General features: G+C 42.1%; 1 protein-coding gene and 1 pseudogene across 6 annotated transcripts in view; both read left to right on the forward strand.

The window, feature by feature from the left end:
• Positions 1 to 25,538, forward strand: part of PSMF1 (proteasome (prosome, macropain) inhibitor subunit 1 (PI31)) — a 47,352-nt gene extending 21,814 nt beyond the window's left edge. For 3 of the 6 annotated variants that reach the window (XM_011979854.1, XM_011979855.1, XM_011979860.1), the window contains 3 exons: positions 20,309 to 20,362; positions 21,485 to 21,643; positions 22,199 to 24,489. In XM_011979854.1, the coding sequence (XP_011835244.1) occupies positions 20,309 to 20,362; positions 21,485 to 21,643; positions 22,199 to 22,250 (265 nt within the window). In that variant the 3' untranslated portion in view covers positions 22,251 to 24,489. Of the gene's footprint in view, positions 1 to 20,308; positions 20,363 to 21,484; positions 21,660 to 22,198 lie in introns of all 6 variants that reach the window. The other 3 variants (XM_011979856.1, XM_011979857.1, XM_011979859.1) reach the window with 3 other exon arrangements.
• On the forward strand, positions 17,768 to 18,882 carry LOC105539535 (annotated as a pseudogene).
• Positions 25,539 to 26,817: the final 1,279 nt, after the last annotated feature.

The following is a 26,817-nucleotide window of genomic DNA, read 5'->3' on the forward strand; positions in this document are numbered from 1 at the left end:
CCTAGTCACAAATTGTCAATGGTTGATAAAACTATGAAGTAAAGGTTGATAGGGGACTTTATAATAGGTGGATCTAGCGAGTAGCATATGAACTCATTGATTAATCTTAACGCTAAAAGTGGGATAGCCAGATACTGTTTTCTAATATTATGCAATAGTAAGTTCACAGCAACCTCAATCTAGATCTAACTGCCAGTTTCAAAATATGAAGGACAGAAGAATGAGTTAAACAGACACATGAGGATACAACATCCAAAATTGGAATACAGAAAAATTGTATAGGATAAATTGACCTTGTTTTTTCACCAAATAAATTAATCGCATGGGGAGAAAAGGGAGAAACAGGCCGTTATGGAAAGAGTCATGCCAACTAAAATGCAGTGTTGTACATTGTTTAGATCTTGATTCAAACCAATTCAAAAAATTATTTTTTAAACATTTGGGGAAATTTTAGCATGGACCAGGTGTTAGATAACATTATCAATTACTGCCAATTTTGTTAGGTGAAATAATTCTGCTTATGTTAAAAAAAAGAGGTCTTTATCTGTTAGAGATATACATTGAAGTATTTAAAGGTGAAATGATGTGTGTGGGATTTGCTTTAAAATAACTTCAGCCCCCAAAAGAGTAAGGTGTGGGGGAGGGGAAGTATAAGTAAAATAAGAATGGTGGACTATTGATAATTATTGAAGTTAGGTGGGAATACACACAGGAACTCATGATACTGTTCTTACTATTTTTTGGTATGTTAAAAAATTTCCTTAGTAAGGATTTTTTATTAATACCAGTTTTTCACAAAGTCTTTCAAAAATAGAAGGGAGAGAATACTTCCCAGCTTCTTCTATGAGGCTAGAATTATCCTGATACCAATACCAAAGACATCACAAGAAAACTACAAACCAGTATACTTTATGAATACAGATATAAAAACCCTTAACAAAGTACTAACAAACCAAATCCAGCAACGTATACAAAGGATTATATACCCTGACCAAGTGAAATTGATTCCAGGAGTGATTGATTTAACATCTGAAAATAAATCAGTGCAATACACCATATCAATAGAACAAAGGAGGCCAGGTGCCCGGTGCCTCATGCCTGTAATCCCAACACTTTGGGAGGCTGAGGCAGGTGGATCACCTGAGATCAGGAGTTCAAGACCAGCCTGGCCAACGTGATGAAACCCCTTCTCTACTAAAAATACAGAAATTAGCTGGGTGTGATGGTGGGCATCTATAATCCCAGCTACTCAGGAGGCTGAGGCACAGGAATCGCTTGAACCCAGGAGGCAGAGGTTGCACTGAGCTGAGATGGTGCCACTGCGCTCCAGCCTGGATGACAGAGCAAGACTGCATCTCAAAAAAAAAAATAATAATAATAATACAACAAAGGATAAAAACTACATGTTCATCTCGATAGAGAAATAGCATTTGACAAAGTCTGACACCCTTTCATGACAGAAGCATTCAGCTAGCCTGGGAAATACAGTGAGACCCTGTCTCTACAAAAAATTTAAAAATTAGCCAGGCATGATGGCATATACCTGTAGTTCCAGCTACTTAGGGGGCTGAGGTGAGAGGATCACTTCAACCTGGGAGGTCAAGGCTGCAGTCTGTCATCACACCACTGCACTCCAGCCTGGGCAACAAAGTGAGACCCTGTCTCAAAAAAAACAAAAAACAAAACAAAAAAAACGCATTTGCAATAGAAGGGGCCAGGCATGGTGACTCACCCCTGTAATCCCAGCACTTTGGGAGGCCAAGGTGGGTGGATCATTTGAGGTCAAGAGTTCAAGATCAGCCTGGCCAACATGGTGAAACCCTGTCTCTACTAAAAATGTAAAAATAATCTGGACATAGTTGCGCATGCCTGTAATCCCAGCTACTCAGTAGGCTAAGGCAGGAGAATCGCGTGAACCTGGGAGGTGGAGGTTGCAGTGAGCCGAGATCACGCCACTGCACTCCAGCCTGGACAAGAGAGCGAGACTGTTTCAAAAAACATGCACACGGAAACAACAACAACAAAAACAATGGAAGGGAGGTTTCTCAAGCCAATCAAGCATCTACAAAAAGCTCACAGCTGACAGTCTCCTTAATGGAGAAAGATGGAGTGTTTTCCTTTTAAGATCTGGAACAAGGCAAGCATGTTTGCTTTTGTTTTTGCTACTTTTATATAACATTGTACTTGATATTCTAGCCAGGGCAGTCACTCAAGAAAAAGAAATAAGGGGTATTCAGATTAGAAAGTAGAAAGTAAAAATATCTCTATTTGTCAATGACGTGATATCTTGTATACGGAAGATCCTAAGGAATCCTCTAAAAAAACAGAACTAAGCAAATTCAGCAATGTGGCAGGATATAAAATTGATATCCTGACTAACACGGTGAAACACCAGCTCTACTAAAAATACAAAAAATTAGCTGGGCGTGGTGGCAGGTGCCTGTAGTCCCAGCTACTCGGGCAGCTGAGGCAGGAGAATAACGTGAACCCAGGAGGCAGAGCTTGCAGTGAGTTGAGATTGCACCACTGCACTCCAGCCTGGGTGACAGAGCGAGACTCCATCTCAAAAAAAAAAAAAAAAATCGATAAAATCAATTGTATTTCTATACATTAGCAATGAACAATCTAAAAATTAATGAAATTATCCCATTTATAACAACCCCACAAACAATATAATACTTAAAAATAAATTTAACAAAAGAAGAATTGTAAAAGATTTGTGCACTGTGAAAGATTTGGGAAAGAATTGTGTAAGATTTGTACAGTGAAAACTATAAAACATTACTGAAAGAAATTAAAGATTTAAATAAAGGAATGGCATTCTATGCTCATGACTAGGAAGAATTAATATTAACCATACTCCCCAACTTGATCTATGTATTCAGTGTGATCCCAATGAAAATCCCAGCAGGTTTTGGGTTTTTTCCCCCAGAAATTGGCAAGCTGATCCTAAAATTCAGGTAGAAGTGCAAGGGAACTAGAATGGCTAGAACAATCTCAAAGAAAAACAAAGTTGGAAGACTTCCAGATCCCAATTTCAAAACTTATTACAAAGCTTCAGTCATCAGGACAGTATGGCACTGGCATGAGGATAAACATATAGAGCAAAGAAATAGAATTGAGAGTCTAGAAATTAACCCATACATTCATAGGGAATTGATTTCAGCAAGGGTACCAAGAGAGTTTAGTAGAGAAACCATAGTCTTTTCAAATGGTGCTGGGACAATTGGATATCTACATGCAAAATAATGAAGTTGGGTCCCTTCCTCAGTTAACTCAAAATGAATCACACACCTGAGTGTAAGAGTTTGAACTATAAAACTTCTAGACCTAGTAATAAGTCTACCTTGGGTAGTCTTATTCGCTGACTTTCGGTTAGACTGGTTTCTTAGACACAACGCCTGGGAGGTCAAGAGCACAAGCAGTGAGGAAAAAATAGACAAATTGAACTTTGTCAAAATTAAAATATTTTGTACATAAAACAATAGTATCAAGAAAGTGAAAAGATAATCCACAGAATGGGAGAGAATATTTGCAAAGCAGATATCTGACAAGAAACTTGTATCCAGAATGTATAAAGAGCTCTTACAACTGAACAATACAAAAGAAAACCCAATTTTAAAACGTTCAAAGGATTTGAATAGATATTTCTCCAAGGAGGATGTACAGATAGTCCATGAACACATGAAAAGATGTGCAACAACATTGGTCATTAGTGAAATGGAAATCCAAACCAAAAAATAGCATTATTTGCAATAGCCAAAAAGTAGGAACAACCTAAATGTCTATTAGTTGATGAACAGCAAATATGATATATGCTTACAACTGAATATGTGTATTATAGCAATAAAAATGAAGTACTTATACATGTTATAACATAGATGAACCTTGAAAACATCATGTTAAGTGAAAGAAGCCAGTCATAAAAGACTGTATATTATATGATTTATTTAATGTGAAATGCCCAGAATAGGCAAGAGATAGAAAGCAGATTAGTGTTTGCCGGGCTGGAGGTAGAGGATGGGAAAGCAGGAATGAGGAGAGACTGCTAATGGGTACAAGGTTCTTTTTGGGATGAAGAAAATGTTCTAAAATTAGAATATTTGCACATTCTGTGAACATCTAAAAACCATGCATTATACATGTTAGCTGGTTGAATTTTTTAAGTGAAATGTATCTCAATAAAGCTGTAAAAAATGGGTATTTTACAAAAGTCCTAGAGTTAGCTTAATTGGAAATACGAATATATAATGATAGAAATGATTTCCTTGAGATCAAACCATAGTCCAAGAGAATCGATAATAACTGCCCATGACTGGGGCCTTTTTTTTTTTTTTTTAAATATTTTTCCTTCAGCTAGAGAGTGGTTTGTTAGTACCTAAACAATATTTTAAGGATTCATCATCATACCAGCAAAAGTGATTTATTTAAAATTAGCTACTGAATGCCTTCCCCCTAAGGAACAAGGCAAGGATAACCACTCTGACCACTCTTACTCAGCATAATACTAGAAGTTTTGCCCACACATTAAAACAAGAAAAAGAATTATCATACAGATAAGGTAGGAAGAAATAAACCAGTTTATATATGCAGATGACATAATGATCTACATAGAAAATCCCAAGGAATCTACCTAAAATAATAATAAAAATGAGTTTAACAAGGTTGCTGGATACCAGATTAACATAGAAAAATTAATTGTATTTTTATATACTAGCAATAAACAGATGGAATGAAATTTAAAATACCGTACTGTTTGTAGTTGTTCAAAAACTACTCGGGTAGGCTGGGCGTGGTGACTCACGCCTGTAGTCCCAGCACTCTGGGAGGCTGAAGAGGGTGGATTACCTGAGGTCAGGAGTTTGAGACCAGCCTGGCCAACCAACATGGTGAAACCCTGTCTCTACTAAAAATAGAAAAATTAGCCAGGCATGGTGGTGCACACCTGTAATCCCAGCTACTTGGGAGGCTGAGGTGGGAGAATCGCTTGAAGCCAGGAGGCAGAGGTTGCAGTGAGCCAGGATTGCACCACTGCACTCTAGCCTGGACAACAGAGCAAGACTCTGTCTCCAAAAAAAAAAAAAAGCTAAAATACTCAGATATAATTCTAACAAAACTTGTATAAGACTTTTATACTGAAAACTACAAAATGCTAGTGAAAGAAATCAAAGAAGATCTAAATAAATGGGGAGACATAACATATTCAGCATAGTAAAAATGTCAGATACTCCACAAATTGATATACTATTTTAATGCAATTCCTATCAAAATCTCAATAAGAATTTCTGTAGATATAGCAAGATATAACAGATAATTCTAATATTTATATGGAAAGTCAAAGAATCTAGAATAGCTATAACAATTTTTTAAAAGAATAAAGTAGAAGAAGTCATTCCACCCAATATTAAGGCTAATTATATAGCTAAAGTAATCAAGATGGTGGAATTGGCAGAGGGACAGACATATAGATAAGTAGAACAGAATAGTGAGCACAGAAATAAGACCAGCCAACTTCTGACAAGGGTGCAAAAACAAGTCAATGGAGGAAGGACCATCTTTTCAACAGATGGTGCTAGAGCAATTGGATAATCAAAAGCGAAAATATGAGCCTTGACCTAAACCTTATATAAAAATGACCTCAAATTGCATCATTGATTTAAATGTAACATACAATGCTACAACACTCCTAGAAGAAAACACAAGAGGAAATCTTCAGTATCTAGGGCTTAGTGAAGAGTTCTTAGATACAGCACTAAATGCACATTATTTTAAAAAGATGCTAAATTGGACTTCATCGAAATTTAGAACTTTTAATCTGTGAAAGACCCTGTTAAGAGGATAGAAGCATAACCTACAGTTTGGGAGGAAATGCTAGAAAACCATATATTTAACAAAGGATTCATATCTAGATAAAGAACTCTCAAAATCAACAGCTTAAGAAACTATCCAATTAGAAAATTAAAAAATGAAGGCCAGGCATGGTGGCTCATGCCTGTAATCCCAGTGCTTTGGGAAGCTGAGGTGGATAGATCACCTGAGGCCAGGAATTTGAGATCAGCCTGGCCAACATGGCGAAACCGTGTCTCTTCAAACATAAAAAAATTAGCGGGTATGGTGGTGCATGCCTGTACTCCCAGCTACTCAGGAGGCTGAGGCAGGAGGATCACTTGAACCTGGGAGGCGGAGGTTGCAGTGAGCCGAGATGGCACCACTGCACTCCAGCCTGGGTGACAGAGCAAGACTCTGTCCCCCCAGAAAAAAGAAAAAATGGAAGAATGATATGAAGAGGTGATACACTGAGAAGCACGTACAGATGTCAAAGAAGCAATGAAAAGATCCTCAGCATTGCTAGCCATTAAGCTAGGTGAAATGCAAATGAAACCACAATGGGATGTTTCACACCTATTAGAATAGCTAAAATTAAAAATAGTGATGATACTAAATTCTAGAGAGAGTGCAGAAAAACTGAATCATGTACACTGCTGGCGGGCATGTCAAGTGTTACAGCTACTCTGGAAAATCATTTGACAGTTTCTTTAAAAACTAAACATGTACTTAATAATTAGATCCAGGAATCACACACCTGAACATTTATCTCAGAAAAATGAAAATTGTGCCCACAGAAAAACCTGTACACAGATGTTCAGAGGAGTTTTATTTGTAATAGCCAAAAGCTGGAAATAATCCAGATGTCCCTCCTCTGGTGATGAATAGTTAAAGGAACTGTGGTGTATCCATACTGTGGAATACTACTCGGCAGTATAAAGGAATGAACTGTTGAAGCACAGCAATTTGGTTAATCAAAGTCATTATGCTGAGTGAAAGAAGCCATTCTCAAAAGGTCACATATTGTGTGATTCCACTTAACATTTTTTAAATGATACAGTTATAGAGGTGCTAAACAGATTAATGGTTGCCAGGGGTTATGAGGGCAGAGCTGTAGGTGTGGTTATTAAGGGGAGTAGCATGAGAGAGATCTTTGTGGTGGTTTAACTGTTAGAGAAAACTGAAGTGTATTAGAACCTCTTGTACTGTTTTTCCAACCCCTGTGAATCTTTTTTTTTTTTTTTTTTTTTTTGACAGAGTCTCCCTCTGTCACCCAGTGTGGAGTGCAGTGGTGCTATCTTGGCTCACTGCAACCTCCGCCTCCCAGGTTCAAGCGACTCTCCTGCCTCAGCCTTCCGAGTAGCTGGAATTACAGATGGCTGCCACCACATCTAGCTCATTTTTGTATTTTTAGTAGAGACAGAATTTTACCATGTCGGCCAGGCTGGTCTCAAACTCCTACCCTCAAGTGATCTGCTCACCTCAGCCTCCCAAAAGGCTGGGATTACAGGCATGAGCCACTGTGTCTGGGCCCCTGTGAATCTTTAATTATTTAACAGTAAAAGGGTTTTCAAAATTTAGATGCTGAAGAGCCACTTAGGTTCTTAAGTCCATGGTATTTAGTCAGCTGTGTGTAGGGGGACAGTGGATCTAGCCCTGAGTGTTTCACAAAGGCCAGTGAGGCCTTTTGTCCTCATATCATCTAGTCAGGGATGAGCAACGGACTGGGAGCACATAGGGAAAGGAATCTGAGCCGTACCTGAAGGCTTCCCCAAGGAAGGGACTGACCACTAAGCAGACTCCTAAAGAATAAGGAAGAGATGTTAGCCAGACAGAGAGTAGGGCAGAAAGGGCATCTTAGCCTGAAGGCCTGTTCTGTACAGAGCCCTGGAAGGACAGGCAGTGGAGCCAGAGCCGGGCAGGGGTCGTTAAGTGGGTTGCTGAGACCAGGTCAAGCTTCCCCACTTAGGGTAAGGGAAAGGATACAATACTCCTTACCAGGGTAGAAAATTACCAAGAAGTGATGTAGGCCTTTGTTCAGTGAATCCATACTAAGTGAAGGCTCTGAGTCTCTGGTCTGAGGCGGCTTCGGAGAAGATGTGGATATTCTACTAGGCCCAGAAAATAAGGAGGGTACCATTCAACCACTGACTGGACTGCTGCAGGTCCAGCAAGTCCTGCCCCAGCCTGGTTTTGGTTGGCAGAAACCTCTGGTCCTCTATCTCTGGAGTTCACCCTACTTTTGACTGTACCACCACTCAGTTATTTTTGTCTGATCTCAAGATTACTGACTTTTTTCAAGCGCATATTTTCTTTGCTCTGTGTTTTCACCCATTGCTTGGACCTGTGCATTGTGCATTTTTGGTGAGTCCTCTGTTCAGCAAATATTTGTTTCTCTGTGGGTTCAGGGATTCCTAGGGCTGGGCCCCTACTACAGAGACATGCACTTCCCCTGTGGCATGGGAAATAGGTGAGTTAAGAGAGATAATTGCTGTTACAGAGGTTAACACAGAGATACTTCATGAATATCCTGGGAAAGGCTACTTGGAAGTGCTGCCTGAGCTGTGCCTTCACGGGAAAGGGAATTATTTCTTAAACTCACTCTCGGCCTTTTCATGTGTCTGAATTACTACATAACAGATTTTTTTTTTTTTTTTTTATGAAGAAGGTTGTTCCAGACTGAGGAAACAGTAGGTTAGAGGCATCAAGGTCTAAAAACTTGGGGCTGTCCCTGAACTTCAACTGGACAAAAATAATTTTTCTGGAATCCTAGCATATACCAGCTAGGGAGGATGGGGCCAGATTTGGGGAAGCCCCTGATGTGAAGCACATGAATCTCCCTGTGGACAATTGGAAACCACTGAAGGATTCTGAGGGCAACAGTGCCTTTGGCTAAAGAGCCTGGTGGGTTGGAGAGGATCAGGCAGAAGATCAAGCTTTTCCCTCCTCCATACCACTCTGAAGGAAGAACTTGGTCCCCTTCCTTCCCTGCCTCACCTCTCCCTCCATGTCATGAAGAGTATTTTGTGGCAGTTAGGAGCACAGGCTTTGGAGATTGATCAGCTGTGTTCAAACCCTGAGCTTGTACCTTTCCCTGTCTCTCAGCACATTTAGCCTCTTGGAGCCGCAGGTTTCTCATCTGCACCTTGGGAATAATTACAGCTGTCTCAGAGGTTTTGTAGGATTGAATGTGATGATGGATGTCACATGTTGACATTCAGTAATTATTCAGTGGTCTAGTAACTGGTCACTGGAAAAAAAATATTCAGTGGATTCCCGTTCAGGTAGCTGGCAAAGATGAGAACAAGATTGAAGGTTTAATGAGTAGAGGTCTCTCAAAAAATAACCTTGTTTTATTGTTTTTAAATACTACCATCTTCCCCCTAAAACAGATTTGATGTAGGATTAGGTGTGAGAGTGTCAGCCCAGAGAGGGTGTTGGGCAACTGTATTTAGGCCCAGGCCCAGGCCCAGGTCCATTATAGACATTGTTTCCGTTATCATCGTCATCATCACCCTGTGTTGAGGACAGAAGTAATTTCCCTTTCTTGGCTGTTCACCGTGTGTTGGTCTGTGAACCAAGTGTGTTAATATATGGTTGCTCATCTTTTGGACAGCCCTACAAGAAGATCAGTGTCATCCCTACTTTACAGGGGAGGAGACAGTGGCTGAGAGAGGTAGCACGTAGCTTCCCAGCGTTGTCTAGCTGGGAGGGTGAGCACTGGGATTTACCCCGAAGTGGATCTAACTCAGCAGCTCGTGCTTTTCCCACTGCACCTGTCGGCGTTAGTTCATGTAATAAGCAGTGTGTGTACAAATTCAATGTAGCGTAAACTGATTATGGAGAAAAGCCCATCTCCTTTCCCCTCCTCAATTAAGTCTTTCTCAGGCAGACCTATTTCACAAGACTAAGGCACTGAACTGGAGAGATGGTTGGAAGAGGAGGCAGAATGTTTAGGAGGCTTTTTCTTAGCCTCTAGAAAATTGGCAGCCTATCAGATCTCCCCTCTGTACTCACCTCACCTGCCTCTGCCCCCACTCTCTGCTTATTCCTTGGCCAGACCCATTTGTCCATGAGCTCAGATAGCTGTGGTTCCTTTACTACAGCTCGCATCACCACCACGTTGCTCAGCAACCAGGCACTCAAACTTCCACCTTTTCCTTTCCCCCTGAAATGCCTAGTTTTGGGATGAAGCCACAGGCAGGAAGGAGGCAAAAAGCAGCACAGCAGCTGGCCTCTCTGTCTGCTGCAGGGTGTTAATTATCCCATCACTGAGCAGCCATCACTGAACACCCTTGGCTGGTGCTCTGAGCAGAAATAGCAGCCTCTGCTCCTTCCCATAGGACACCGTCCTGTGTCTCACCCCTCGCCTTAAACACTCTTGTTTTGCCTATCTCACACCTGGAAATTTCCAAATACAAACTAAAGTTGGGATTGTCTGCCCTAGAGCATAGAGACTTGTTTCCCTAGGTGTGTAGTGATGTATGGCTGCAGCTTGTAAAGGATTCTGGGTCTGCTGTGATACTGGGTGTGTCTAGGCTAGGAGTATAGCTAGAGAAGACGTTCCATTGTAGTGGAAAATTGGAGGTGGGCAGGTCTTCCCTACTCCTGAGATGTCTAGGAAAGAATTACTGAAAACAACCCATCTATAAGGAAAATATTTTTTTATCCAGCCTAACTTTTTATTGTCATTATAAATCTAACCTGTTTCCTTTTGCTTCATCTGTCCTCTGATAGTCAGGAGACTGGATGCCCCAAATCTTGCTCCATGTTTTGAAAAAAGCAGTTTTTCTATGCTTAACCAGCTTCTCTAAAAATAAATCTTTAGATATAAAGCTCTTTTTTATGTCATTCTGAATTCATTTTTAATCCCAACCAGTCTGTATCTTTACATATTTTTAAATGTTCCAAATAGTTTGCATTCTGCATTTTCTTTTTAAATTTCATAATCCATTTACTAAAGTGCTAAACATAACTCTTTTAGCATCTGATATTTCATTTTACTAGTATGCTATGGTTTATATCACTTCTATGGGGTCTTTCAAGCATTTCTAATTTTTCATTGTAAATAGTACAGCTGTGAACATCCCTGTGTATTAGGGTTTTTTTTCTTTTACTTCCTTGAGTTATATTACTTACGCTGGAGAACCTCAAACTTTATGTTCTGAGGAACCCTCTAGCACTCTAAAAATTATTGAGGACCCCAGAGAGCTCTTATATGGGTTATATGTATCAGTATCTACTGCATTAGAAGTTACAAATGATATTTTCAAAATGCACATTTATTCATTCATTTAAAAATAAGCCCATAAGTGTTAATATAAATAACAAATTTCTCTGAAAATATCTTTTCAAAACAAAATTTAGAAGAGTAACGTTCTTTTACATTTTTGCAAGTCTTTTTAATGTCTGGCTTAATGAAAGACAACTAGATTCTCATTTCTGCTTCTGCATTCAGTCTGTAGGGGATATGTTGTTTTCATTGAAGCCTTTCACATATCAGTTGTTGGAAAAAAGGACTAGTTTAATAACCTTTTCAAATAATTATAGATATTCTTCTTTACTGTTTTGTTTGTTTGTTTTGAGGCGGAGTCTCGCGCTGTCGCCCAGGCTGGAGTACAGTGGCGCGATCTTGGCTCACTGCAAGCTCCGCCTCTGAAGTTCACACCACTCTCCTGCCTCAGCTTCCCGAGTAGCTGGGACTACAGGTGCCTGCCACCATGCCCAGCTGAATTTTATTTTTTTTATTTTTTTTTATTTTTAGTAGAGACGGGGTTTCACTGTGTTAACCAGGATGTTCTCGATCTCCTGACCTCACGATCCGCCCACCTCGGCCTCCCAAAGTGCTGGGATTACAGGTGTGAGCCACTGTGCCCAACCTCTTCTTTACTGTTGAACCAACTTGACAAGTAGTAGTTTTTGTAAGGGTTAGTTGTAATGTGGAATCTGAATCCATATCAGTGAACTTTTTTATATATCTGTTACATTAAAATCCACTGGTCTATCATGCCCTTTGAATGGACCTTTTACCTGTGTATAATACTGTCATGGAAGATTGTGTATTTTGGTCATTTGGAAAATATTGATTCACTGAGATATGCAGATCTGCTCTCAAAGTTGACACATTTTATTATATAATATCATTGCTGATTTTTGCTTGAAAACTTGAATTTTCTCATTGGCGGTAAATACCATTCATTATTTTCCTTGAAGTAATGGGCTCACATCCTTTTGGAGAAGATGTCTGCTATGTAGCCAAGTCTGAATAAACATGGTTTGTCATTCTTTCAAGTAAAAAAAAAAAAAAGTTTTCTGTGAAAAAATGACTGCTTCAGCTAGCGACTTGAACAACTGCACAAGTACTTTTCATCAAGGCAACCATTGTGCCTCTGTGTGCAGTAGAAGTGCTTTATGCAAGGCCAAGTGTGATGGCCCACACCTGTAATCCCAGCACTTCAGGAGGCTGAGGCAAGTGAATTGCCTGAGCCTAGAAGTTTGAGACCAGCCTGGGCAACATGGTGAACTCTGTGTCTGAAAATTAGCTGGGTGTGGTGGCGTGGCCCTGGAGTCCCAACTACTTGAGAGGCCGAGATGGGAGGATTGCTTGAGCCCAGGAGGTGGAGGCTGTGGTGAGCCATGATCATACCACTGCACTCCAGCCTGGGCGACAGAGCAAAACCCTGTCTCAAAAAAACAAAAAAAAGAAGTGCTTTATGCCCGTTTCCCACTTCACACAGAATATTAAAAAGACATATTCAAATATTGAAATTTTACAAAACTTGACAATCTATACCTCTTCATCAAGTACATTCTAAAGTGAAGCTGGATGTGGGTGAGTGAGTGGTAAGGGAGGATGCAGTGACTGCCAGGTTAGTGCTACTGCTTTGAGTCATACTATGGCATCAGCAGTTCCACCCCCTATTGCTTTTGCACCATCAGTGCAAATGTCAACACAGCAAAAAAAAGCAAATAGTTTCTGAGATAAAATAGCTTTGACCTCATGGTTAAAATTTTTTTTTTCTTGAGGTTTACTAGCCATTTGGATTTCATCTTTTGTGAAGAGGTAATCAAATCTCTTGTTCGTTTTTCTATTGGCTTGTCTTTTTATGACTTGTTGGCATTGTTTATATATTCTGAAGTTAAGTCCTTCGTTAAATAAATGCATTACAAATGTCTTCCTCCCCTCTGTAGCTTGCCTTTTTACCCTGTTAATGGGGATTTTTTTTATTGTTAAAACATTCTTAATTTTTATGTAATCTAGCTTATCAGTTCTTTCCCTTTGTTTCATACTCTTTTGATTTTTGTTTAAGAAGTCTTTGCCCTATGCCAAGGTCATGGAGAAATCCTTGTATATTTTCTCCTAGAAGCTTTAATGGTTTACCTTTTATATTTGATCTACAATCCATTTAAAATATTTTTTATGTGTGGTGTGAGATTTATATTTTTCCACATTGCTATCCAGTTGGTCCAGCACCATATTTTGAGAAGATTGTCCTCTACGTATGTTACTTTAATAATTTAATTTTCATTTTTCATTACTTGTGAAACTATTCTCTATTCTTAAAATTTGTTTTCATTCTTTTCCCCTTGGAGTCACATAATATCCCTTTGGTTTTTTCCTGTGGATAGCAAAGTTCAATAACATTTATATAGCCACTATTTATTTATTAAGTGCCAATGATTCCAGACAAATGCTGGGCATTTAATCCCTGTGCTCTTATTTAATCCCCTCAACAATTCCATGAGATTGGTAAGGGCTCTCCCCATTTTGCAGGTAAGGAAGCTGAAGTTCATGTACAGTGAGTAACTTCCTCACAACAGTAAGAAGTAAATAGTAAATTATAATAGTAAATTATTGAATTCTACTTATTGGACTCTAAATGTACAGACACTACACTTTTGTAAGCATTCTCATTTAATATATATGTAACAACCCTGTGAAGTAGATACTATTGTCTGTATTTTACACAAGAGAAAGCTAGGGCTTGGAGATTTTATAATTTGCCCTGTGTCACACAGCTGTGAAATGGTGAGGCCAAAATTTGAACTTGAGTCCATCATGTGCCACTTACTGGGAATATGTCATGAGGTGTGGACCCAGCCTTCAAGGAGCTCACAGTTGATTGGGGCTAATTGTCCTTTTCATTCCAGATCATAAATCTTTTTAAAACAATTTTAGAAGTATGTCTGAGATCTGCTGAACCTCATTGAAGAGTGATTAATCTGAAGGGTAGAAGGAAAGGTTTCATAGAGATGATGCCTGATGAGCTAAGTTTTAAAGGACCAATAAAAGTTCTTTGGTATTGACGGTAATTGACTTTTATGCAGAGGGAACGATGGGTACCAATGGGGCTATGAAATCATCTTGTACAAGTGGGGGAGTTTTTGTTTCACTCATGTCAGCATGAGAAGGGAGAAAAGATGAATGTGAGGACCAAATCACAAGGCCAGTATATGCTAAGAAGCTGGATTTGATCCATGGGGTGATGGGAGCCATCAATGTTTTGAAAAGTTACGTGGTTGGGACTCGGTTAACCACAGATTTTTTTTTTCTCTTGAAGAATCCCAGTCATATTCTGACAGTGGACATGTTAACATGGTTAATATTTATTGAGCTTTTACTGTGGGCTGAGCAGTTACAGTAAGTGTAAAGTGTAAGTAAAACAATCTCTTTTAAGCCTCATAAGAGAATGAGGTAGATGCTCTTGGTATCTCTGTTTTGTGCAAAAGAAAACTGAGGCACCAAGAGCTTGACTTGCCCAAAGCAACATATCTCATGAGCATTGGAGCAGGATTCAGCCCTTAGTATTTCCCACTTTTGATACATATATTGGCAGTTGTTTCAGAAGAAATGAGCTTGGCTTGGATTGCTCCAAGTACTGGTTGGAACACAGTACAGCAGTGGAGCAGAGACATAGGAGATGACACCATGGGGTAAGCACAGGCCAGTGCATGTAGCCCATGGGGCCAAGATCAGGAGAATGGGAAGCCACTGGGCAGGTTTTACAAGGGAGGGACTTCATATTGTTTACATTAAAAAACAAAATAACCCTCTGGCTCCTTTGTAGAGATGGATTATAGAGGGACAAGAGTAAAAACAGACCCAGAGAAGAAGCTGACACAGGCAGCCAGGCAAGAAATAATGGTGGTCGGTGGTAGATGGTGGTATATAAGGCAGGTGGCTCTAGGGTCTGTTTGGAAGTACACCCGGCAGGACTTGCCAATGGGTTGGCTTAATGAAGGGAAGAAAACTCAAGGACGATGCAAGTTCTTTTTTTAGCCTGTCATTTCTGGTTTGGGGCTACCATAACTAATGATTCATTACTTTTATGAACATACTTTTATGCCATTTGGAGCACGTCTCTGAATGTTTCCTTAGAATAGATTCCTATAGAATTACTACATTAAGGACCAAGTCTGTTTATAGAGATTTTCATACTTATTGCTTAGTTGCCCTTCTAAACAGTTGTGTTAATTGACATTCTCACTATGTTTCAGTGTCATTTTCCTATCCTTAGCAATGCTGGAGTCAGTCTCATTATTCTTTTAGATTACTTAGAAAAACAGTATCTTCGTAACATCTGTTAGCTAACTGAACTCAAAGTGTAAGGCCAGTAAAGTGAGGAAAGTGTTTGCAGCATATATATGCATCATAAATTGCCACAAACTTAGTGGCTTTAAACTGCACCCACTTATTATGTCATAATTCTCTAGGTCAAGAATATGGATTTGCTTGGCTCATTCAGGTCACTGGCAGAATTCAGTTCCTTGTGATTATAAGACTAAGGTTCCTATCCCTCTCCCTCAGTTCCATAAGACCTTCTGCATTTCTTCTCATGTGGCTGCCTCCTCTTCAAAGCCAGCAGTGCTGTGTTGAGTCTCTTCTTGGGCATTCTTCTTCTGCCACATTCCATGTTCTGTGCTTTTAAGGGTTCCTGTTTATTAGATTAGCCCACTGAGATGATGTGCCCTTTTGAGGTCAACTGTGCCATATAACAAAACAATCACAGGATTGCTTTCTCATCACATTCATAGGTCCTGGGGATTAGGAGTTGTGGAGTCTTGAGAGGGGATTGAATTCCATCTACCACAGTCTGTTCTCTGGCCTCTCAAATGTGAAATATATCTTTGTTCCCCTGAGGTTTCCAAGAGTCTTAACCCATTATTGCATCAACTCAGTCTAAAATCTTATCTAAATCTCATTAACTTGAAGGACCAAGACCTAATCATCTCAGTCAGGTGCAGTTGAGGCTCCTGAGCACAACTCCTTTCAATTAGTTGACCAAAGAAACAAGTTCTTTGTTCCCATCATATAGTAGTGGAGTGACAGAAGGTAAGATATCTGTGTTTTCTAACATAGAGAAAAAAAAATGTACATGAAAGATATTAAGTACAGTATTATTTGTAGTTACACATGCATACCCCAGAAACATCATCAATGCTTGCAATAGAAAATTAAGTAAATTTTTTAAATTTGCTTCTCTTGAGTATGTATTGGCCATTAAAAATGTTAATAGCAAAAACAACTTAGGAAATACAGCACCTATTTTTCCTTAATAATAGAGATGGGGGTCTCACTGTGTTGCCCAGGCTAGTCTCAAACTCCTGGACTCGCAATCCTCCCACCTCGACCTCCCAAAATGCTTGGATTACAGGCGTCAACCATGCACTCGGCCTTTACAGACATGGTTTTGCCATGCTGGCCAGGCTGGTCTCGAACTCCTGGCCTCAAGTGATTTGCCCACCTCAGCCTCCCAAAGTGCTGGGATTACAGGCATGAGCCACTGTGCCCAGCCTACAACTGCCTGTCTGACGTTTCTTGTTCTCTGTTTCTTCTCTCCTCCCCATATTTCGTGGTCCAGAGAGAAAAATAGAGATGGTTGCATATTTCAGAGCAATCAAGACTCTATTCTCAAGCATTTTAACAGCCACTAGAAGCCCCCTATGTTTGCCACTCTGTCGGGGGGCACTTCATGGAGTCAGGTAAGATGCTCATTGCCCTCTGGCACCACCTGGTCTGCCTCCAGTTGGGCAGGATATTGGAGGCTGCTAGAAACTTTGACTGCTAGCTCCATGAACTGTGGCTTGGGAGCAGTAACCTAGGTCAGGAAATATTCCTTCCCTAGGAAACCTGGCCTTGTCCATTTAAATCACAGTATTCTGCGATTCCAACCCATCAGGTGGAACTGACTGGAGGAGCATCTACTTTTGGATTTTTTCCCAGTTCTCTAATTAATGACTTCTTACCTGTAAGCTTAGATTAGCTGCTGTATATAAGGCTTTCCCAAGGTCTGGCAGGAACCTGCCACTGCCCCGGAACTGTCAGGTTTGTATTGCTTGCCAGGGCTCTGCAAAGATTCCAAAGCACATCTTTCAAAATACTAAATATTTTTGTTGTATTATATCCATATCCATTACAGAAAAAACAGGAAAGTATAAAGAAATACCTCACCACCCAGGAGTAACTGTCACTGTTTGCACTCTCAGTACGCTTCTTTCTAGTTGTAATTATACATACCACCACCACTACCCTGCATACACACATTTTTCACAGTTAATTTCCCTAGGCTATTGAGAAACCCCATTTCCCCTTGATACTTAACACTACAGCATGAGCGTTTTTCCACATCATTTTTAAAACATTCTCAGAACATGGTTTTTATTGTTTCTATGGCTACATTTAGGAACCTGCCATGATGTTCCTAACTGGCCTCCATTTAAGCTGACTGCAGTTTCCTTGATTAATGTCTTTGTGAATATATTTTAATTTAAATTCTTTATTCTTTATTTAAAATGAACACCTCGACAAAAAATTATCAGGTCAAAGAATATAGAGATATATTAAGAGGGTCTCACTCACTACTGCCAGCCTGTGCTCCACATCTTCCCGCTGCTCTGCCGCCTAGAAGGAGGAGCTCTTCCCGCTCCTCCACCAATCACAATGGAAAAAGAGATTGCCGTACTTGTCATTGACAGTGGCTCCAGCATGTGCAAAGCTGGTTTTGCTGGGGATGACGCCCCTCGAACCGTGTTTTCCTCCACCATCAGGTGCCCCCAACACCAGGGCATGATGGTGGGGATGGGCCAGAAGGACTTCTACCTGGGCGACAAGGCCCAGAGCAAGCACAGCATCCTGATGCTGAAGTACCCCATCGAGCACAGGATCGTCACCAACCAGGAAGACATGGAGAAGATCTGGCATCACACTGGCTACAGCAAGCTGCGTGTGTTCCTGGAGGAGCACCCGGTGCTGCTGACCAAGTGCCCCCTAAACCCCAAGGCCAACAGAGAGAAGATGGCTCAGATCATGTTTGAGACCTTCAATACCCTGGACATGTACGTGGCAGTCCAGGCCATACTTCTATGCCTCTGGGCGCACTGCTGGCATTATCATGGATTCTGGAGATGGAGTCACACACAGTGCCTGTCTACGAGGGCTGTGCCCTCCCCACGCCATCCTGTGTCTGGACCTGGCTGGGCAGAACCTGACCACCTCATGAAGATTCTCACAGAGTGTGACTACAACTTCACTAGCACAGCCGAGCGGGAGATCGTGCATGACATCAAGGAGAAGCAGTGCTACGTCGCCCTGGACTTTGAGCAGGAGATGCCCACTGCCACGTCGTCATCCTCCCTGGAGAAAAGCTACAAACTACCTAACAGCCAGGTGATCACCATTGGCAACGTGCAGTTCCAGTATTTGGAGGCGTTGTTCCAGCCCTTCTTTCTGAGTGTGGAATTTTGCAGCATCCGTGAGATCACCTTCAGCTCCATCATAAGGTGTGATGTGGACATCCACAAGGACCTGTACGCCAACACAGTGCTGGCCGGTGGCACCACCATGTACCCAGGCATCTCCAACAGGATGCAGAAAGAGATCACTGCCCTGGTGCCCATCACAAGGAAGATCAAGATCATTGTGCTCCTAGAGTGCAGGTACTCCGTGTGGATCAGCAGCTCCATCCTGGCCTCATTGTCCACCTTCCAGCAGATGTAGATTAGCAAGCAGGAGTATGACGAGTTGGGCCCCTCCATGTCCACCGCAAATGCTTCTAAATGGACTACAAGCAGATGTGTAGCATTTGCTGCATAGGGTAATTCAGATGTATAAATTTACCCCGACAAATGTATACACCTCATGCCAGTCTCACAAAACTGGAATAAGCTTTTGGAAAGAAATTTGTCCTTGAAGCTTGATCAGCAGTGGATTGTAGAACTTGTTGCTAATTTTGACCTTGTATTCAAGTTAACTGTTCTCTTGGTATTTGTTTAATACTCTGTTCATGTCTTTGATTTCAACCCTTAGCACATGTGGTTTGGGCACTTCATGACTGAGATGAAGAACATGCCTGTGGAAGACAAGTCCATGGCTTGGTGGGTCTGTGTGGCTGGCAGTCTCCCACTGGTGCAGGGTATTAATGTATCAGGGCTGAGTATTCTGGGATTTCTCTAGAGGCTGGCAAGGGCTCCTGAACCAGTTGTCATTTCTGTCTTGCCTGTAGGACCCAGTTTCCTTTCTTAGCTGATGTTTTCCTGCCAGAACACCATGGGCTGTTACTTGCCTTGAGTTGGAAGCGGTTTGCATTTACACCTGTAAATTTATTCATCCTTTTCATTTATGTAAGGTTTTTTTTTGTATGCAATTCTTGAGTCTTTAAGAGATGACAACAAATTTTGTTTTTTTTACTGTTATGTGAGAACGTTAGGCCTAGCAGCACATCATTGTGTAAGAAAAAATAAAAGTGCTGCCATTTAAAAAAAAAAAAAAACATATAAAACTTCTGAAGAACTATGTATTTTTATGTCTGTCTATATCTATATATATTACAGAGATAATATGGAATTACTCTCCAGAAAGCATGCAGTCATTTATGTGCTTTCTAGCTCATGCATTCTCCATGAAGGCAGAAATCAGCTGTTGGGGTCAGGGACAGTCCTAGAGATTACAGTGGTTTGTGGCCCTCCTTCAGGTACAATGCATAAACAGATACACAGTATATCTATAGTACTAAAATTTTATACAGGGGCTATTTTGACAAAAAGATTGAGAAGCACTGTTCTAGCTGTATGTGACTCCATACATCTGTCTCTACTTTGGAAGCTTCTGTCTGAATCTTAGCTTTGGGATTTTGGTTTTGGGTTTAAGAATAATATTTTTCTGATGTAAAACTTATTGGTTCATTATACAAAGTTGAAACTGAGAAAGATGTGAATAAAATTTATCTGGAGGTTACCAATATTACTATTTAGAATATTAATATTTAATATTTTAATCTATGTTTTTAGGTTTGTGTTCCGCTCTTCTTACATAATTGTCATCGTAGGATTATTGTTCATCTGAGCCAAGGACCACCCTGAAATATCCCTTGTGTTATGGTCTCATGCAGGGGTTTGCCATGCCTGCAAGTGTGTTTGTGATCCCACATGTATCAGGTGCCTGGCTGCTGTGGGACTTGCAGTAATTGTCTCTTGTTTGTTTCAGGTGTGATCCCCTGGGCCCATTTGCTGTCGGGGGAGAAGACTTAGACCCTTTTGGGTGAGTACTGCTGGGGAGGTGGCAGTGACACAACTTGCTTTTGTGGCTTTTCAGCCCCAGTTCATCTTCTAATTTTAGAGTTTTCAGTCAGTCTCTTCCTTTGGGGTGGAGGAGGGAGTTGTTGCTGAGCGGCTGAGAAAGCACTGCCACATGCGCTGTCCCTCCTCAGCTAGAGCAGTGCAGGAGAGCGCTGAGTGTTGGCAGGGAGGTGAGCAAGCCCAGCAGGCAGCTCTTCTGCCATTTCCCGGTCCCCCTGCCCACCCTAGTATATCAACTGTATAGTGAAGAGCAGATGGTAGGCCTTAGGGCAGCTCAGGGCTATTCAGAGATTACCCCACTTGATAAAGGGAGCCTCTGAGCCCGATTAGACTCTGGACGGTTCTTATCATGCATCCAACAAAGTTACTATAGCCTCTGCTCTCCACTCTCTTCCCTGAATGATTCCAACTAGATTTTAACCTCTGCTGCAAAGTGACCCCAACTTCAGCATCTCATTCCTAGACAGTGGGGATATAACTAAGCAGTGACCTCAAAATTTGGGGAACCATCAGCTCATTCATCCTAGTTTGAGCACATGAGGTCAGGTCCATGGAACTCCATGAGGGACAGATGCTGTCAGGAGCCAGACTTAGGCAATCTACAGGCAGTCAGAAATTGCCCTGAGGCCCTTAAGGGAAAGAGCAAAAAAAACTAACATCACGAATTTTCTCAATACTATTATTAGTCCTTAAACCTAAAGTAGCACCCTGCAGAACCTTGTGAGTACATTGAAGTTGACCTTGGCAAGTTCTGGCTCTTGGTCTTGATCAAGTTGGCCCTCTTGGGTATAGGATAAGGCAGGGATCTCAATTTTGAGGAGCCCTACAGAACCAAAAGCACTGTGCAGAAGAACCAACCCCTGCAGAGCCAAAAGTACTCAGCTGTGAAGTATGCTCTTCGTATAGGCTTTGTGTTCTTGCCCTTGCCCATAAGGGCTGGGCTCTCAGGCAGCCATCCACATGTCTGCTTGGGCCATCCACATTAGATAACCCAGCCATTCTTGGTCCATTCTCACCTCCCTCACCTGTTCTCCAAGGGCAGTCCTTGCCACACCTGCTTACCCAACTTTTCTTCTTGCCTTAGGCATCGGAGAGGTGGCATGATTGTGGATCCCCTGAGATCTGGCTTCCCAAGAGCACTTATTGACCCTTCCTCAGGCCTCCCGAACCGGCTTCCTCCAGGCGCTGTGCCCCCAGGAGCTCGCTTTGACCCCTTCGGACCCATTGGGACCAGCCCACCTGGGTAGGTAGTCACTCAGGTATGCTGAGAAGTAGGACCTGATGGCAGCTTGGCTCAGTGTGGCAGCAGCGAAGGTTTCTAGCCCCAGGCACACAGTTGCCGCTGCCTTCACCTGTTGCTGCCAGGAGAGTGGAGCCTCCTCCAGGGCCCTGCCTGATGTCTTCCTGGAGCCTTCTAGGAGCTCCCTATCCCTCAGTGCCTCTCTTTCCCCAGCTCCCCTCTGGGGAGGACTCAAAGTAGGAGGAGGAACTAACAGTTCTTGAAAGTTAAGTATGTGTCAGAAACTCATTGGATCCTTTCTTCAGCAGTCTTGGGTAGATAGTGGTGTCTACATTTTATAGATGCAGAAAGTGAGACCCTGAAAGATTAGGTAACTTATACCAAGTGGGGGAGTCAGGATTCAAACCCAGGCTGTCTGGCTCTTGAGTGCATGTTTTTAAATTCCTCACACCACCACATCATTTTGAAGGGCAGGTTCCCTCAGTGCAGGGTCACGTCTGCCCATGTCCCCATGGTCTCTCCATCACTCCAACTCATCAGCCCCTCTTTCCATTCCAGACCTAACCCAGACCATCTCCCCCCGCCGGGCTACGATGACATGTACCTGTGAAGGCCTCAAGAATGTAACATCCCAGGCTTCCCTCCACTCTCCTGGAGCTGCCACTGCTGTCCCCATCAGCAACCATGTTCTTACGGGCTGGGGGCAAGGGATTCTGCTCATATGTTTGCAGGCCGGCTGGGATAGCCTCCCCACCCCTTATCAGAGCCAAGACACCTGCTGCAGCTCTCCACCTAGCTGCGGATAGCTCCCAAAGAGAAATCAGTGTGTCTCTTTTACCACCAGCTCCTCCCCTTTCACCACCAACTCCTCCCCACTTCCCAAGGGAGACTCCGGCAACCTTCAGCAACATATATCCTCGACCAGATGCAGTGCTATAAGAACAGAATGCATTTTGGATGTTATTATTAAGAACCAAATGTCAATACAGAATTCATGTTGCCGGCTTCCCACTTTTCTTTTTACATTAATGCATAGCTCCTTCCATTTATGAGACTTTAGAGTTTGAGTTTCTGTAGGGCTGAATGACTCTTTTCCTGCCTAGGGCCCATTCTTGCTTCTCAGGCACCTTCCGTTCATTAATTGCCATTGCTCCTGACATCACTAAGATGGGTCCCCATCTGGCTGCATGAATGGAAGTGAGTGACTGGAATCCCATAGGCCACAAGGATGACTTTCACAAGAGCAGGAACATTGTGGAAAGACTACATCATTCTGATGAGGCAGAATCCTCCAGCTCTTCCTGTCTGGGCCAGTTTTGTAGGTCCATCTATGCATGGGCAGCAGTAGTCAAAAAGCCAAGGAAAAAACAGAGCAGACCTGAAGGCTAATCTTATTTTTGCCAGTAACTTAGTGACTGACCCTAAGCAAGTCCCTTCTCCTCTTAGGGCCTTGTGCCAACCCTGTGAAATTGGAGGTGGCTTTCCTGCTCTAAAGCATTTTGATGTCTCATTCTGTGTTTGGTAACCCCTGTAAACTGGGGCAGAGGGAAAGAATGATGGTTCAAGGCCGTACTTCCCTTGAACCTTGTGTGGTTCTTGCCTAACTGTGGTTTTTGGACCCCATGGGGCCCAGACCGAGCACAGGAGCATGGACTACATCTGAGTATGGTGTTGAACTTCGGGAGGAGCAGGGAGTCCTGTGCCTTGTGTCCTGGCCCACCTGACCTTTGGTGTTCTCCGGATCCTTTGCAGCCCGAGGCCTGACAGACGCGGGCAGTGATGAGCCCTGTTCTGGAGTGGAAAGAGCACGATAGAGCACCAGGCTAAGAGGCACGAGATCAAGGCGGTAGTCACTTCCGCTCTGCAGCTAGCATTTCAACCATATATGGGTCCTTTCATTTCTCAGCTCCTTGGATTCCTTTCCCTAAATTAGGACCTATTATTTACCTGTAGGTAAACAAGCTACTGTAACTCTTCTGAGGTATCTACTGGGCTGTTTTCTGTAGCCTCAGATTGCTTATCTTCTTAGCCTGAGAACAGGTAGATGAAAACTAAATCGATGCCTAGGCCCAGGGTCAGTCTCAGATGGAAGCTGGGCCTGGGTGGGGAGGCTGTCCTGCGCAACAACCTGGGTACTTCTGTCAGTCCCCATGGCAAGCAGTGATTTAGTAAAAGACCCCAGAGACAGGGAAGCCAACCACCTTGAAACCTTTAGAACATCTCTGCTTTGAAGAAAGACCCAGAGATCAGGCAGAGGTGCAGATTCAGTCATTACTCATAACCTTTGAGAGCTGGCAAATGGGAGGAATGTTAGTTTTTGTTTTGGAATTGGACCATACTTGCAACCGAAAGGACTTGGAGCAGTTTGCTCATAAAAACATCCTTTATTAGGAAGTATTTAAAGGATGATAAAGACCATCAGACAGAAGCAGGGAAGGTAGATAACTTTTAGGATCTTGATGTGAGGAAAAGATAAAATTTAAACAGTAAATTTGCCACTTAGATTTTCTAGTAGCAAAGGTCGAAAAGATAGTCATATACAAAATTCTGTTTTCTGAAAACAGAAAATTGTGATTCATCTGCAGAATCAGCCATTTTCTGTGAGTTTCCTTGCATCAAGGACACTGAGAAACAGAGTCATTTTCTTTGGTGTTCTATGGGAGGAAGTGAATAGAGCCTTTAGGAACTTCCTGGTCAGGCTGATGGTGCTTATTTTGGTCTGGGCCACTTCCCTCCTTCCAGTCATGAGTAATCAACAAGCAGGAGGTTGGAACGTTTCAGGTGTATATTTTGTAGAACCCAAAAGATTGGAGCCTTAACAATAAACATCAGCACTAAGTGACCTGTTCCTCCTTTTTTTAATAACAGCTTTATTGAGATATAATTTACATACCCATAATTTACATACCTGTTTAAAGTATACAATTCAGTGGATTTAGTGTGTTCACAGTGTTGTACATCCACCACCATTTCTAATTCCAGAACAATTTCACCACCTCAGAAAGAAACCACACACCCATTGGCATGACTCCCCATTACCTTGCCCCCAGCCCCAGGCAACCACTAACATCTATCTCTAAAGATTTTTTTTTGTTTTTTCTGGACAGTTCTCATAAATGGAATCACTCAATATTATGGCCTTTTGTGTCAGGCTTCTTTCATTTCATGTGATGTTTTCAGGATTCATTCATGCTGTAGCATGTATCCATGGTATGGATATATCACATTTTGCTTATGCTTTTATCAGTTGATGGACAGTTGGGTTGTTTCTACAAAAAGGCCATTATGAGTAATGCAGCCAAGAACATTTGTGTACCAGTTTTTGAGTTTTCAGTTGTTTGAGTTTCAGGTGTTTTCAGTTCATTTGGGTATATACCAAGGAGTGGAATTGCTGATTCACATGGTAGCTCTATATTCTACTTTGTGAGGAATTACCAGACAGTTTTCCACGGAAGCTGTACCATTTTACATTTCCACTGGTAATTTATGAGGGTTCCAGTTTCTCCACATCCTCACCAACACTTGTTATTTTTCATGCTTATGGCCATCCTAGTTAGTGTGAAGTGGCATCTTATTGTGGTCTTCTCTTCCATTTTTTAAAAAAGAATTTTGACCTACACCACGCAAGGCAGAGACCAGAATCAGTCCCCCTTGGGGAGCAGTCTATGGTTTTGATCATCACCACCTTGGGATGAACATGGCTAGTGAGCTGCAGAGGAGTTGATTAGACTTTTGGGGATGGTTCTGGGCTGGATGTGATACAGGGCAGGTTCTGTCTCTAGAGAAAAGTTCTCATGACCTTTTCAGGTCTAATGAGATTCACATCATCACTTTGGTTTGTTTGAAATTTCTTTGTTTATCCAGTGAATTACAAGTAGAATAAAGATCTAGTTCTAAATTGTCTTTTGGTGGTGAAGTGCTATAGACCATCTCAGACCATTTCTATGATGTACCAGCATCCCCCACATCTCACCTTCTCTTCCTTGGCTTGTCTCTTCCCCAATTCTTAAGAGTTAGCTGTGTTTCTTACTGCATTTGTCTCCTAAGTCATAAGCGTCATCAGCCTTCATTGTGAAGTCATGCATCTCTCGAGACCGAAGCTCCGAGAATGTATTGTGCTCACAGTGGAGGTGGTGTGCCTGTGCTGGATGGTCATTAGTTGTTGACATGTAGTTAGAAAATAGGTAGCAAGTTCCACACAGCCTCACTCTTTGGAACCTTGTTTCTCCTATGGCCTCCCTTTCTACTGTCGTTAATAACATTCTGTTAATGATCCATTGCTCTCTTCACAGGAGAAAATTAGAATCTGTGGAGCAGTTTGTATTCTTTGTCACCTAAATTTGTCTACTTCTGTACATTTCCAATAAGGCTCCACCAGGGCAAGGGAAGATTCCCCACATGTGTATCCCCAGCTGTTTCTGTCATAAAACTTGTATGTGTATAAACCACTATTGACTTTTTGTACCAAAGGAGATACTCAAAGACAGATATCCAAGTCCCCAGCCCTTTATTGCCCTTGGGATACCACGAGGCACAGATATAGGCAGCTGCTGTGTGGCTCTGGAGTTCCTAATTCCCAGATTGTAGCAATGAAGATGTGATCCTGTTGCTCTCTGGACCATAACCTTTTTGGTTACAAAAGGTAAATTTCTGTTTACTGCAGCTGAGCCCCAGGACTAATGCATCACTGCATTAACCCCAGGACACATGCACCAAGTCACTGCAGCCATGCTTGGTCCTGAATCTGTCCTGGAGGGTGGGTCAAAAGGCAAGTGTGGCAGGTAGGATGGTAGGCAGGGAGGGGTGGCAGGGCCTAGCTGACTGAGGACAGACCCAGCAACAATGACAGGAGATTTGAACACCGCACAAGTGGCAGTGCCTGTGGGAGGCGCAAAGTGGAAGGCCCAGCCCCTGCTTAGAGGAGCATGAGGCTGACGGTGCAGTGCAGTAGAGGACACTGGATGGCCATTTGAACAGCTGCGCTCCAGATGAGCCACCTAAGGTGAGTGTTGTGAGAGTCACCATGGGTTTAGAGGGACAAGGTAGTGAGAGGATGCTGCTGACGCAAACAGTTCTCCATGAGATTTGTGTACACTTAAAGTGTGAGAAGCTCGCATGTACTGTCTTTTTCCTTTACATGAATATCAAGTACCAAGAATTGAGTCAGTCAGTCCTCT

Source organism: Mandrillus leucophaeus, unplaced genomic scaffold, assembly GCF_000951045.1.
Source record: "Mandrillus leucophaeus isolate KB7577 unplaced genomic scaffold, Mleu.le_1.0 Scaffold206, whole genome shotgun sequence".
NCBI classification, from domain to species: domain Eukaryota; kingdom Metazoa; phylum Chordata; class Mammalia; order Primates; family Cercopithecidae; genus Mandrillus; species Mandrillus leucophaeus.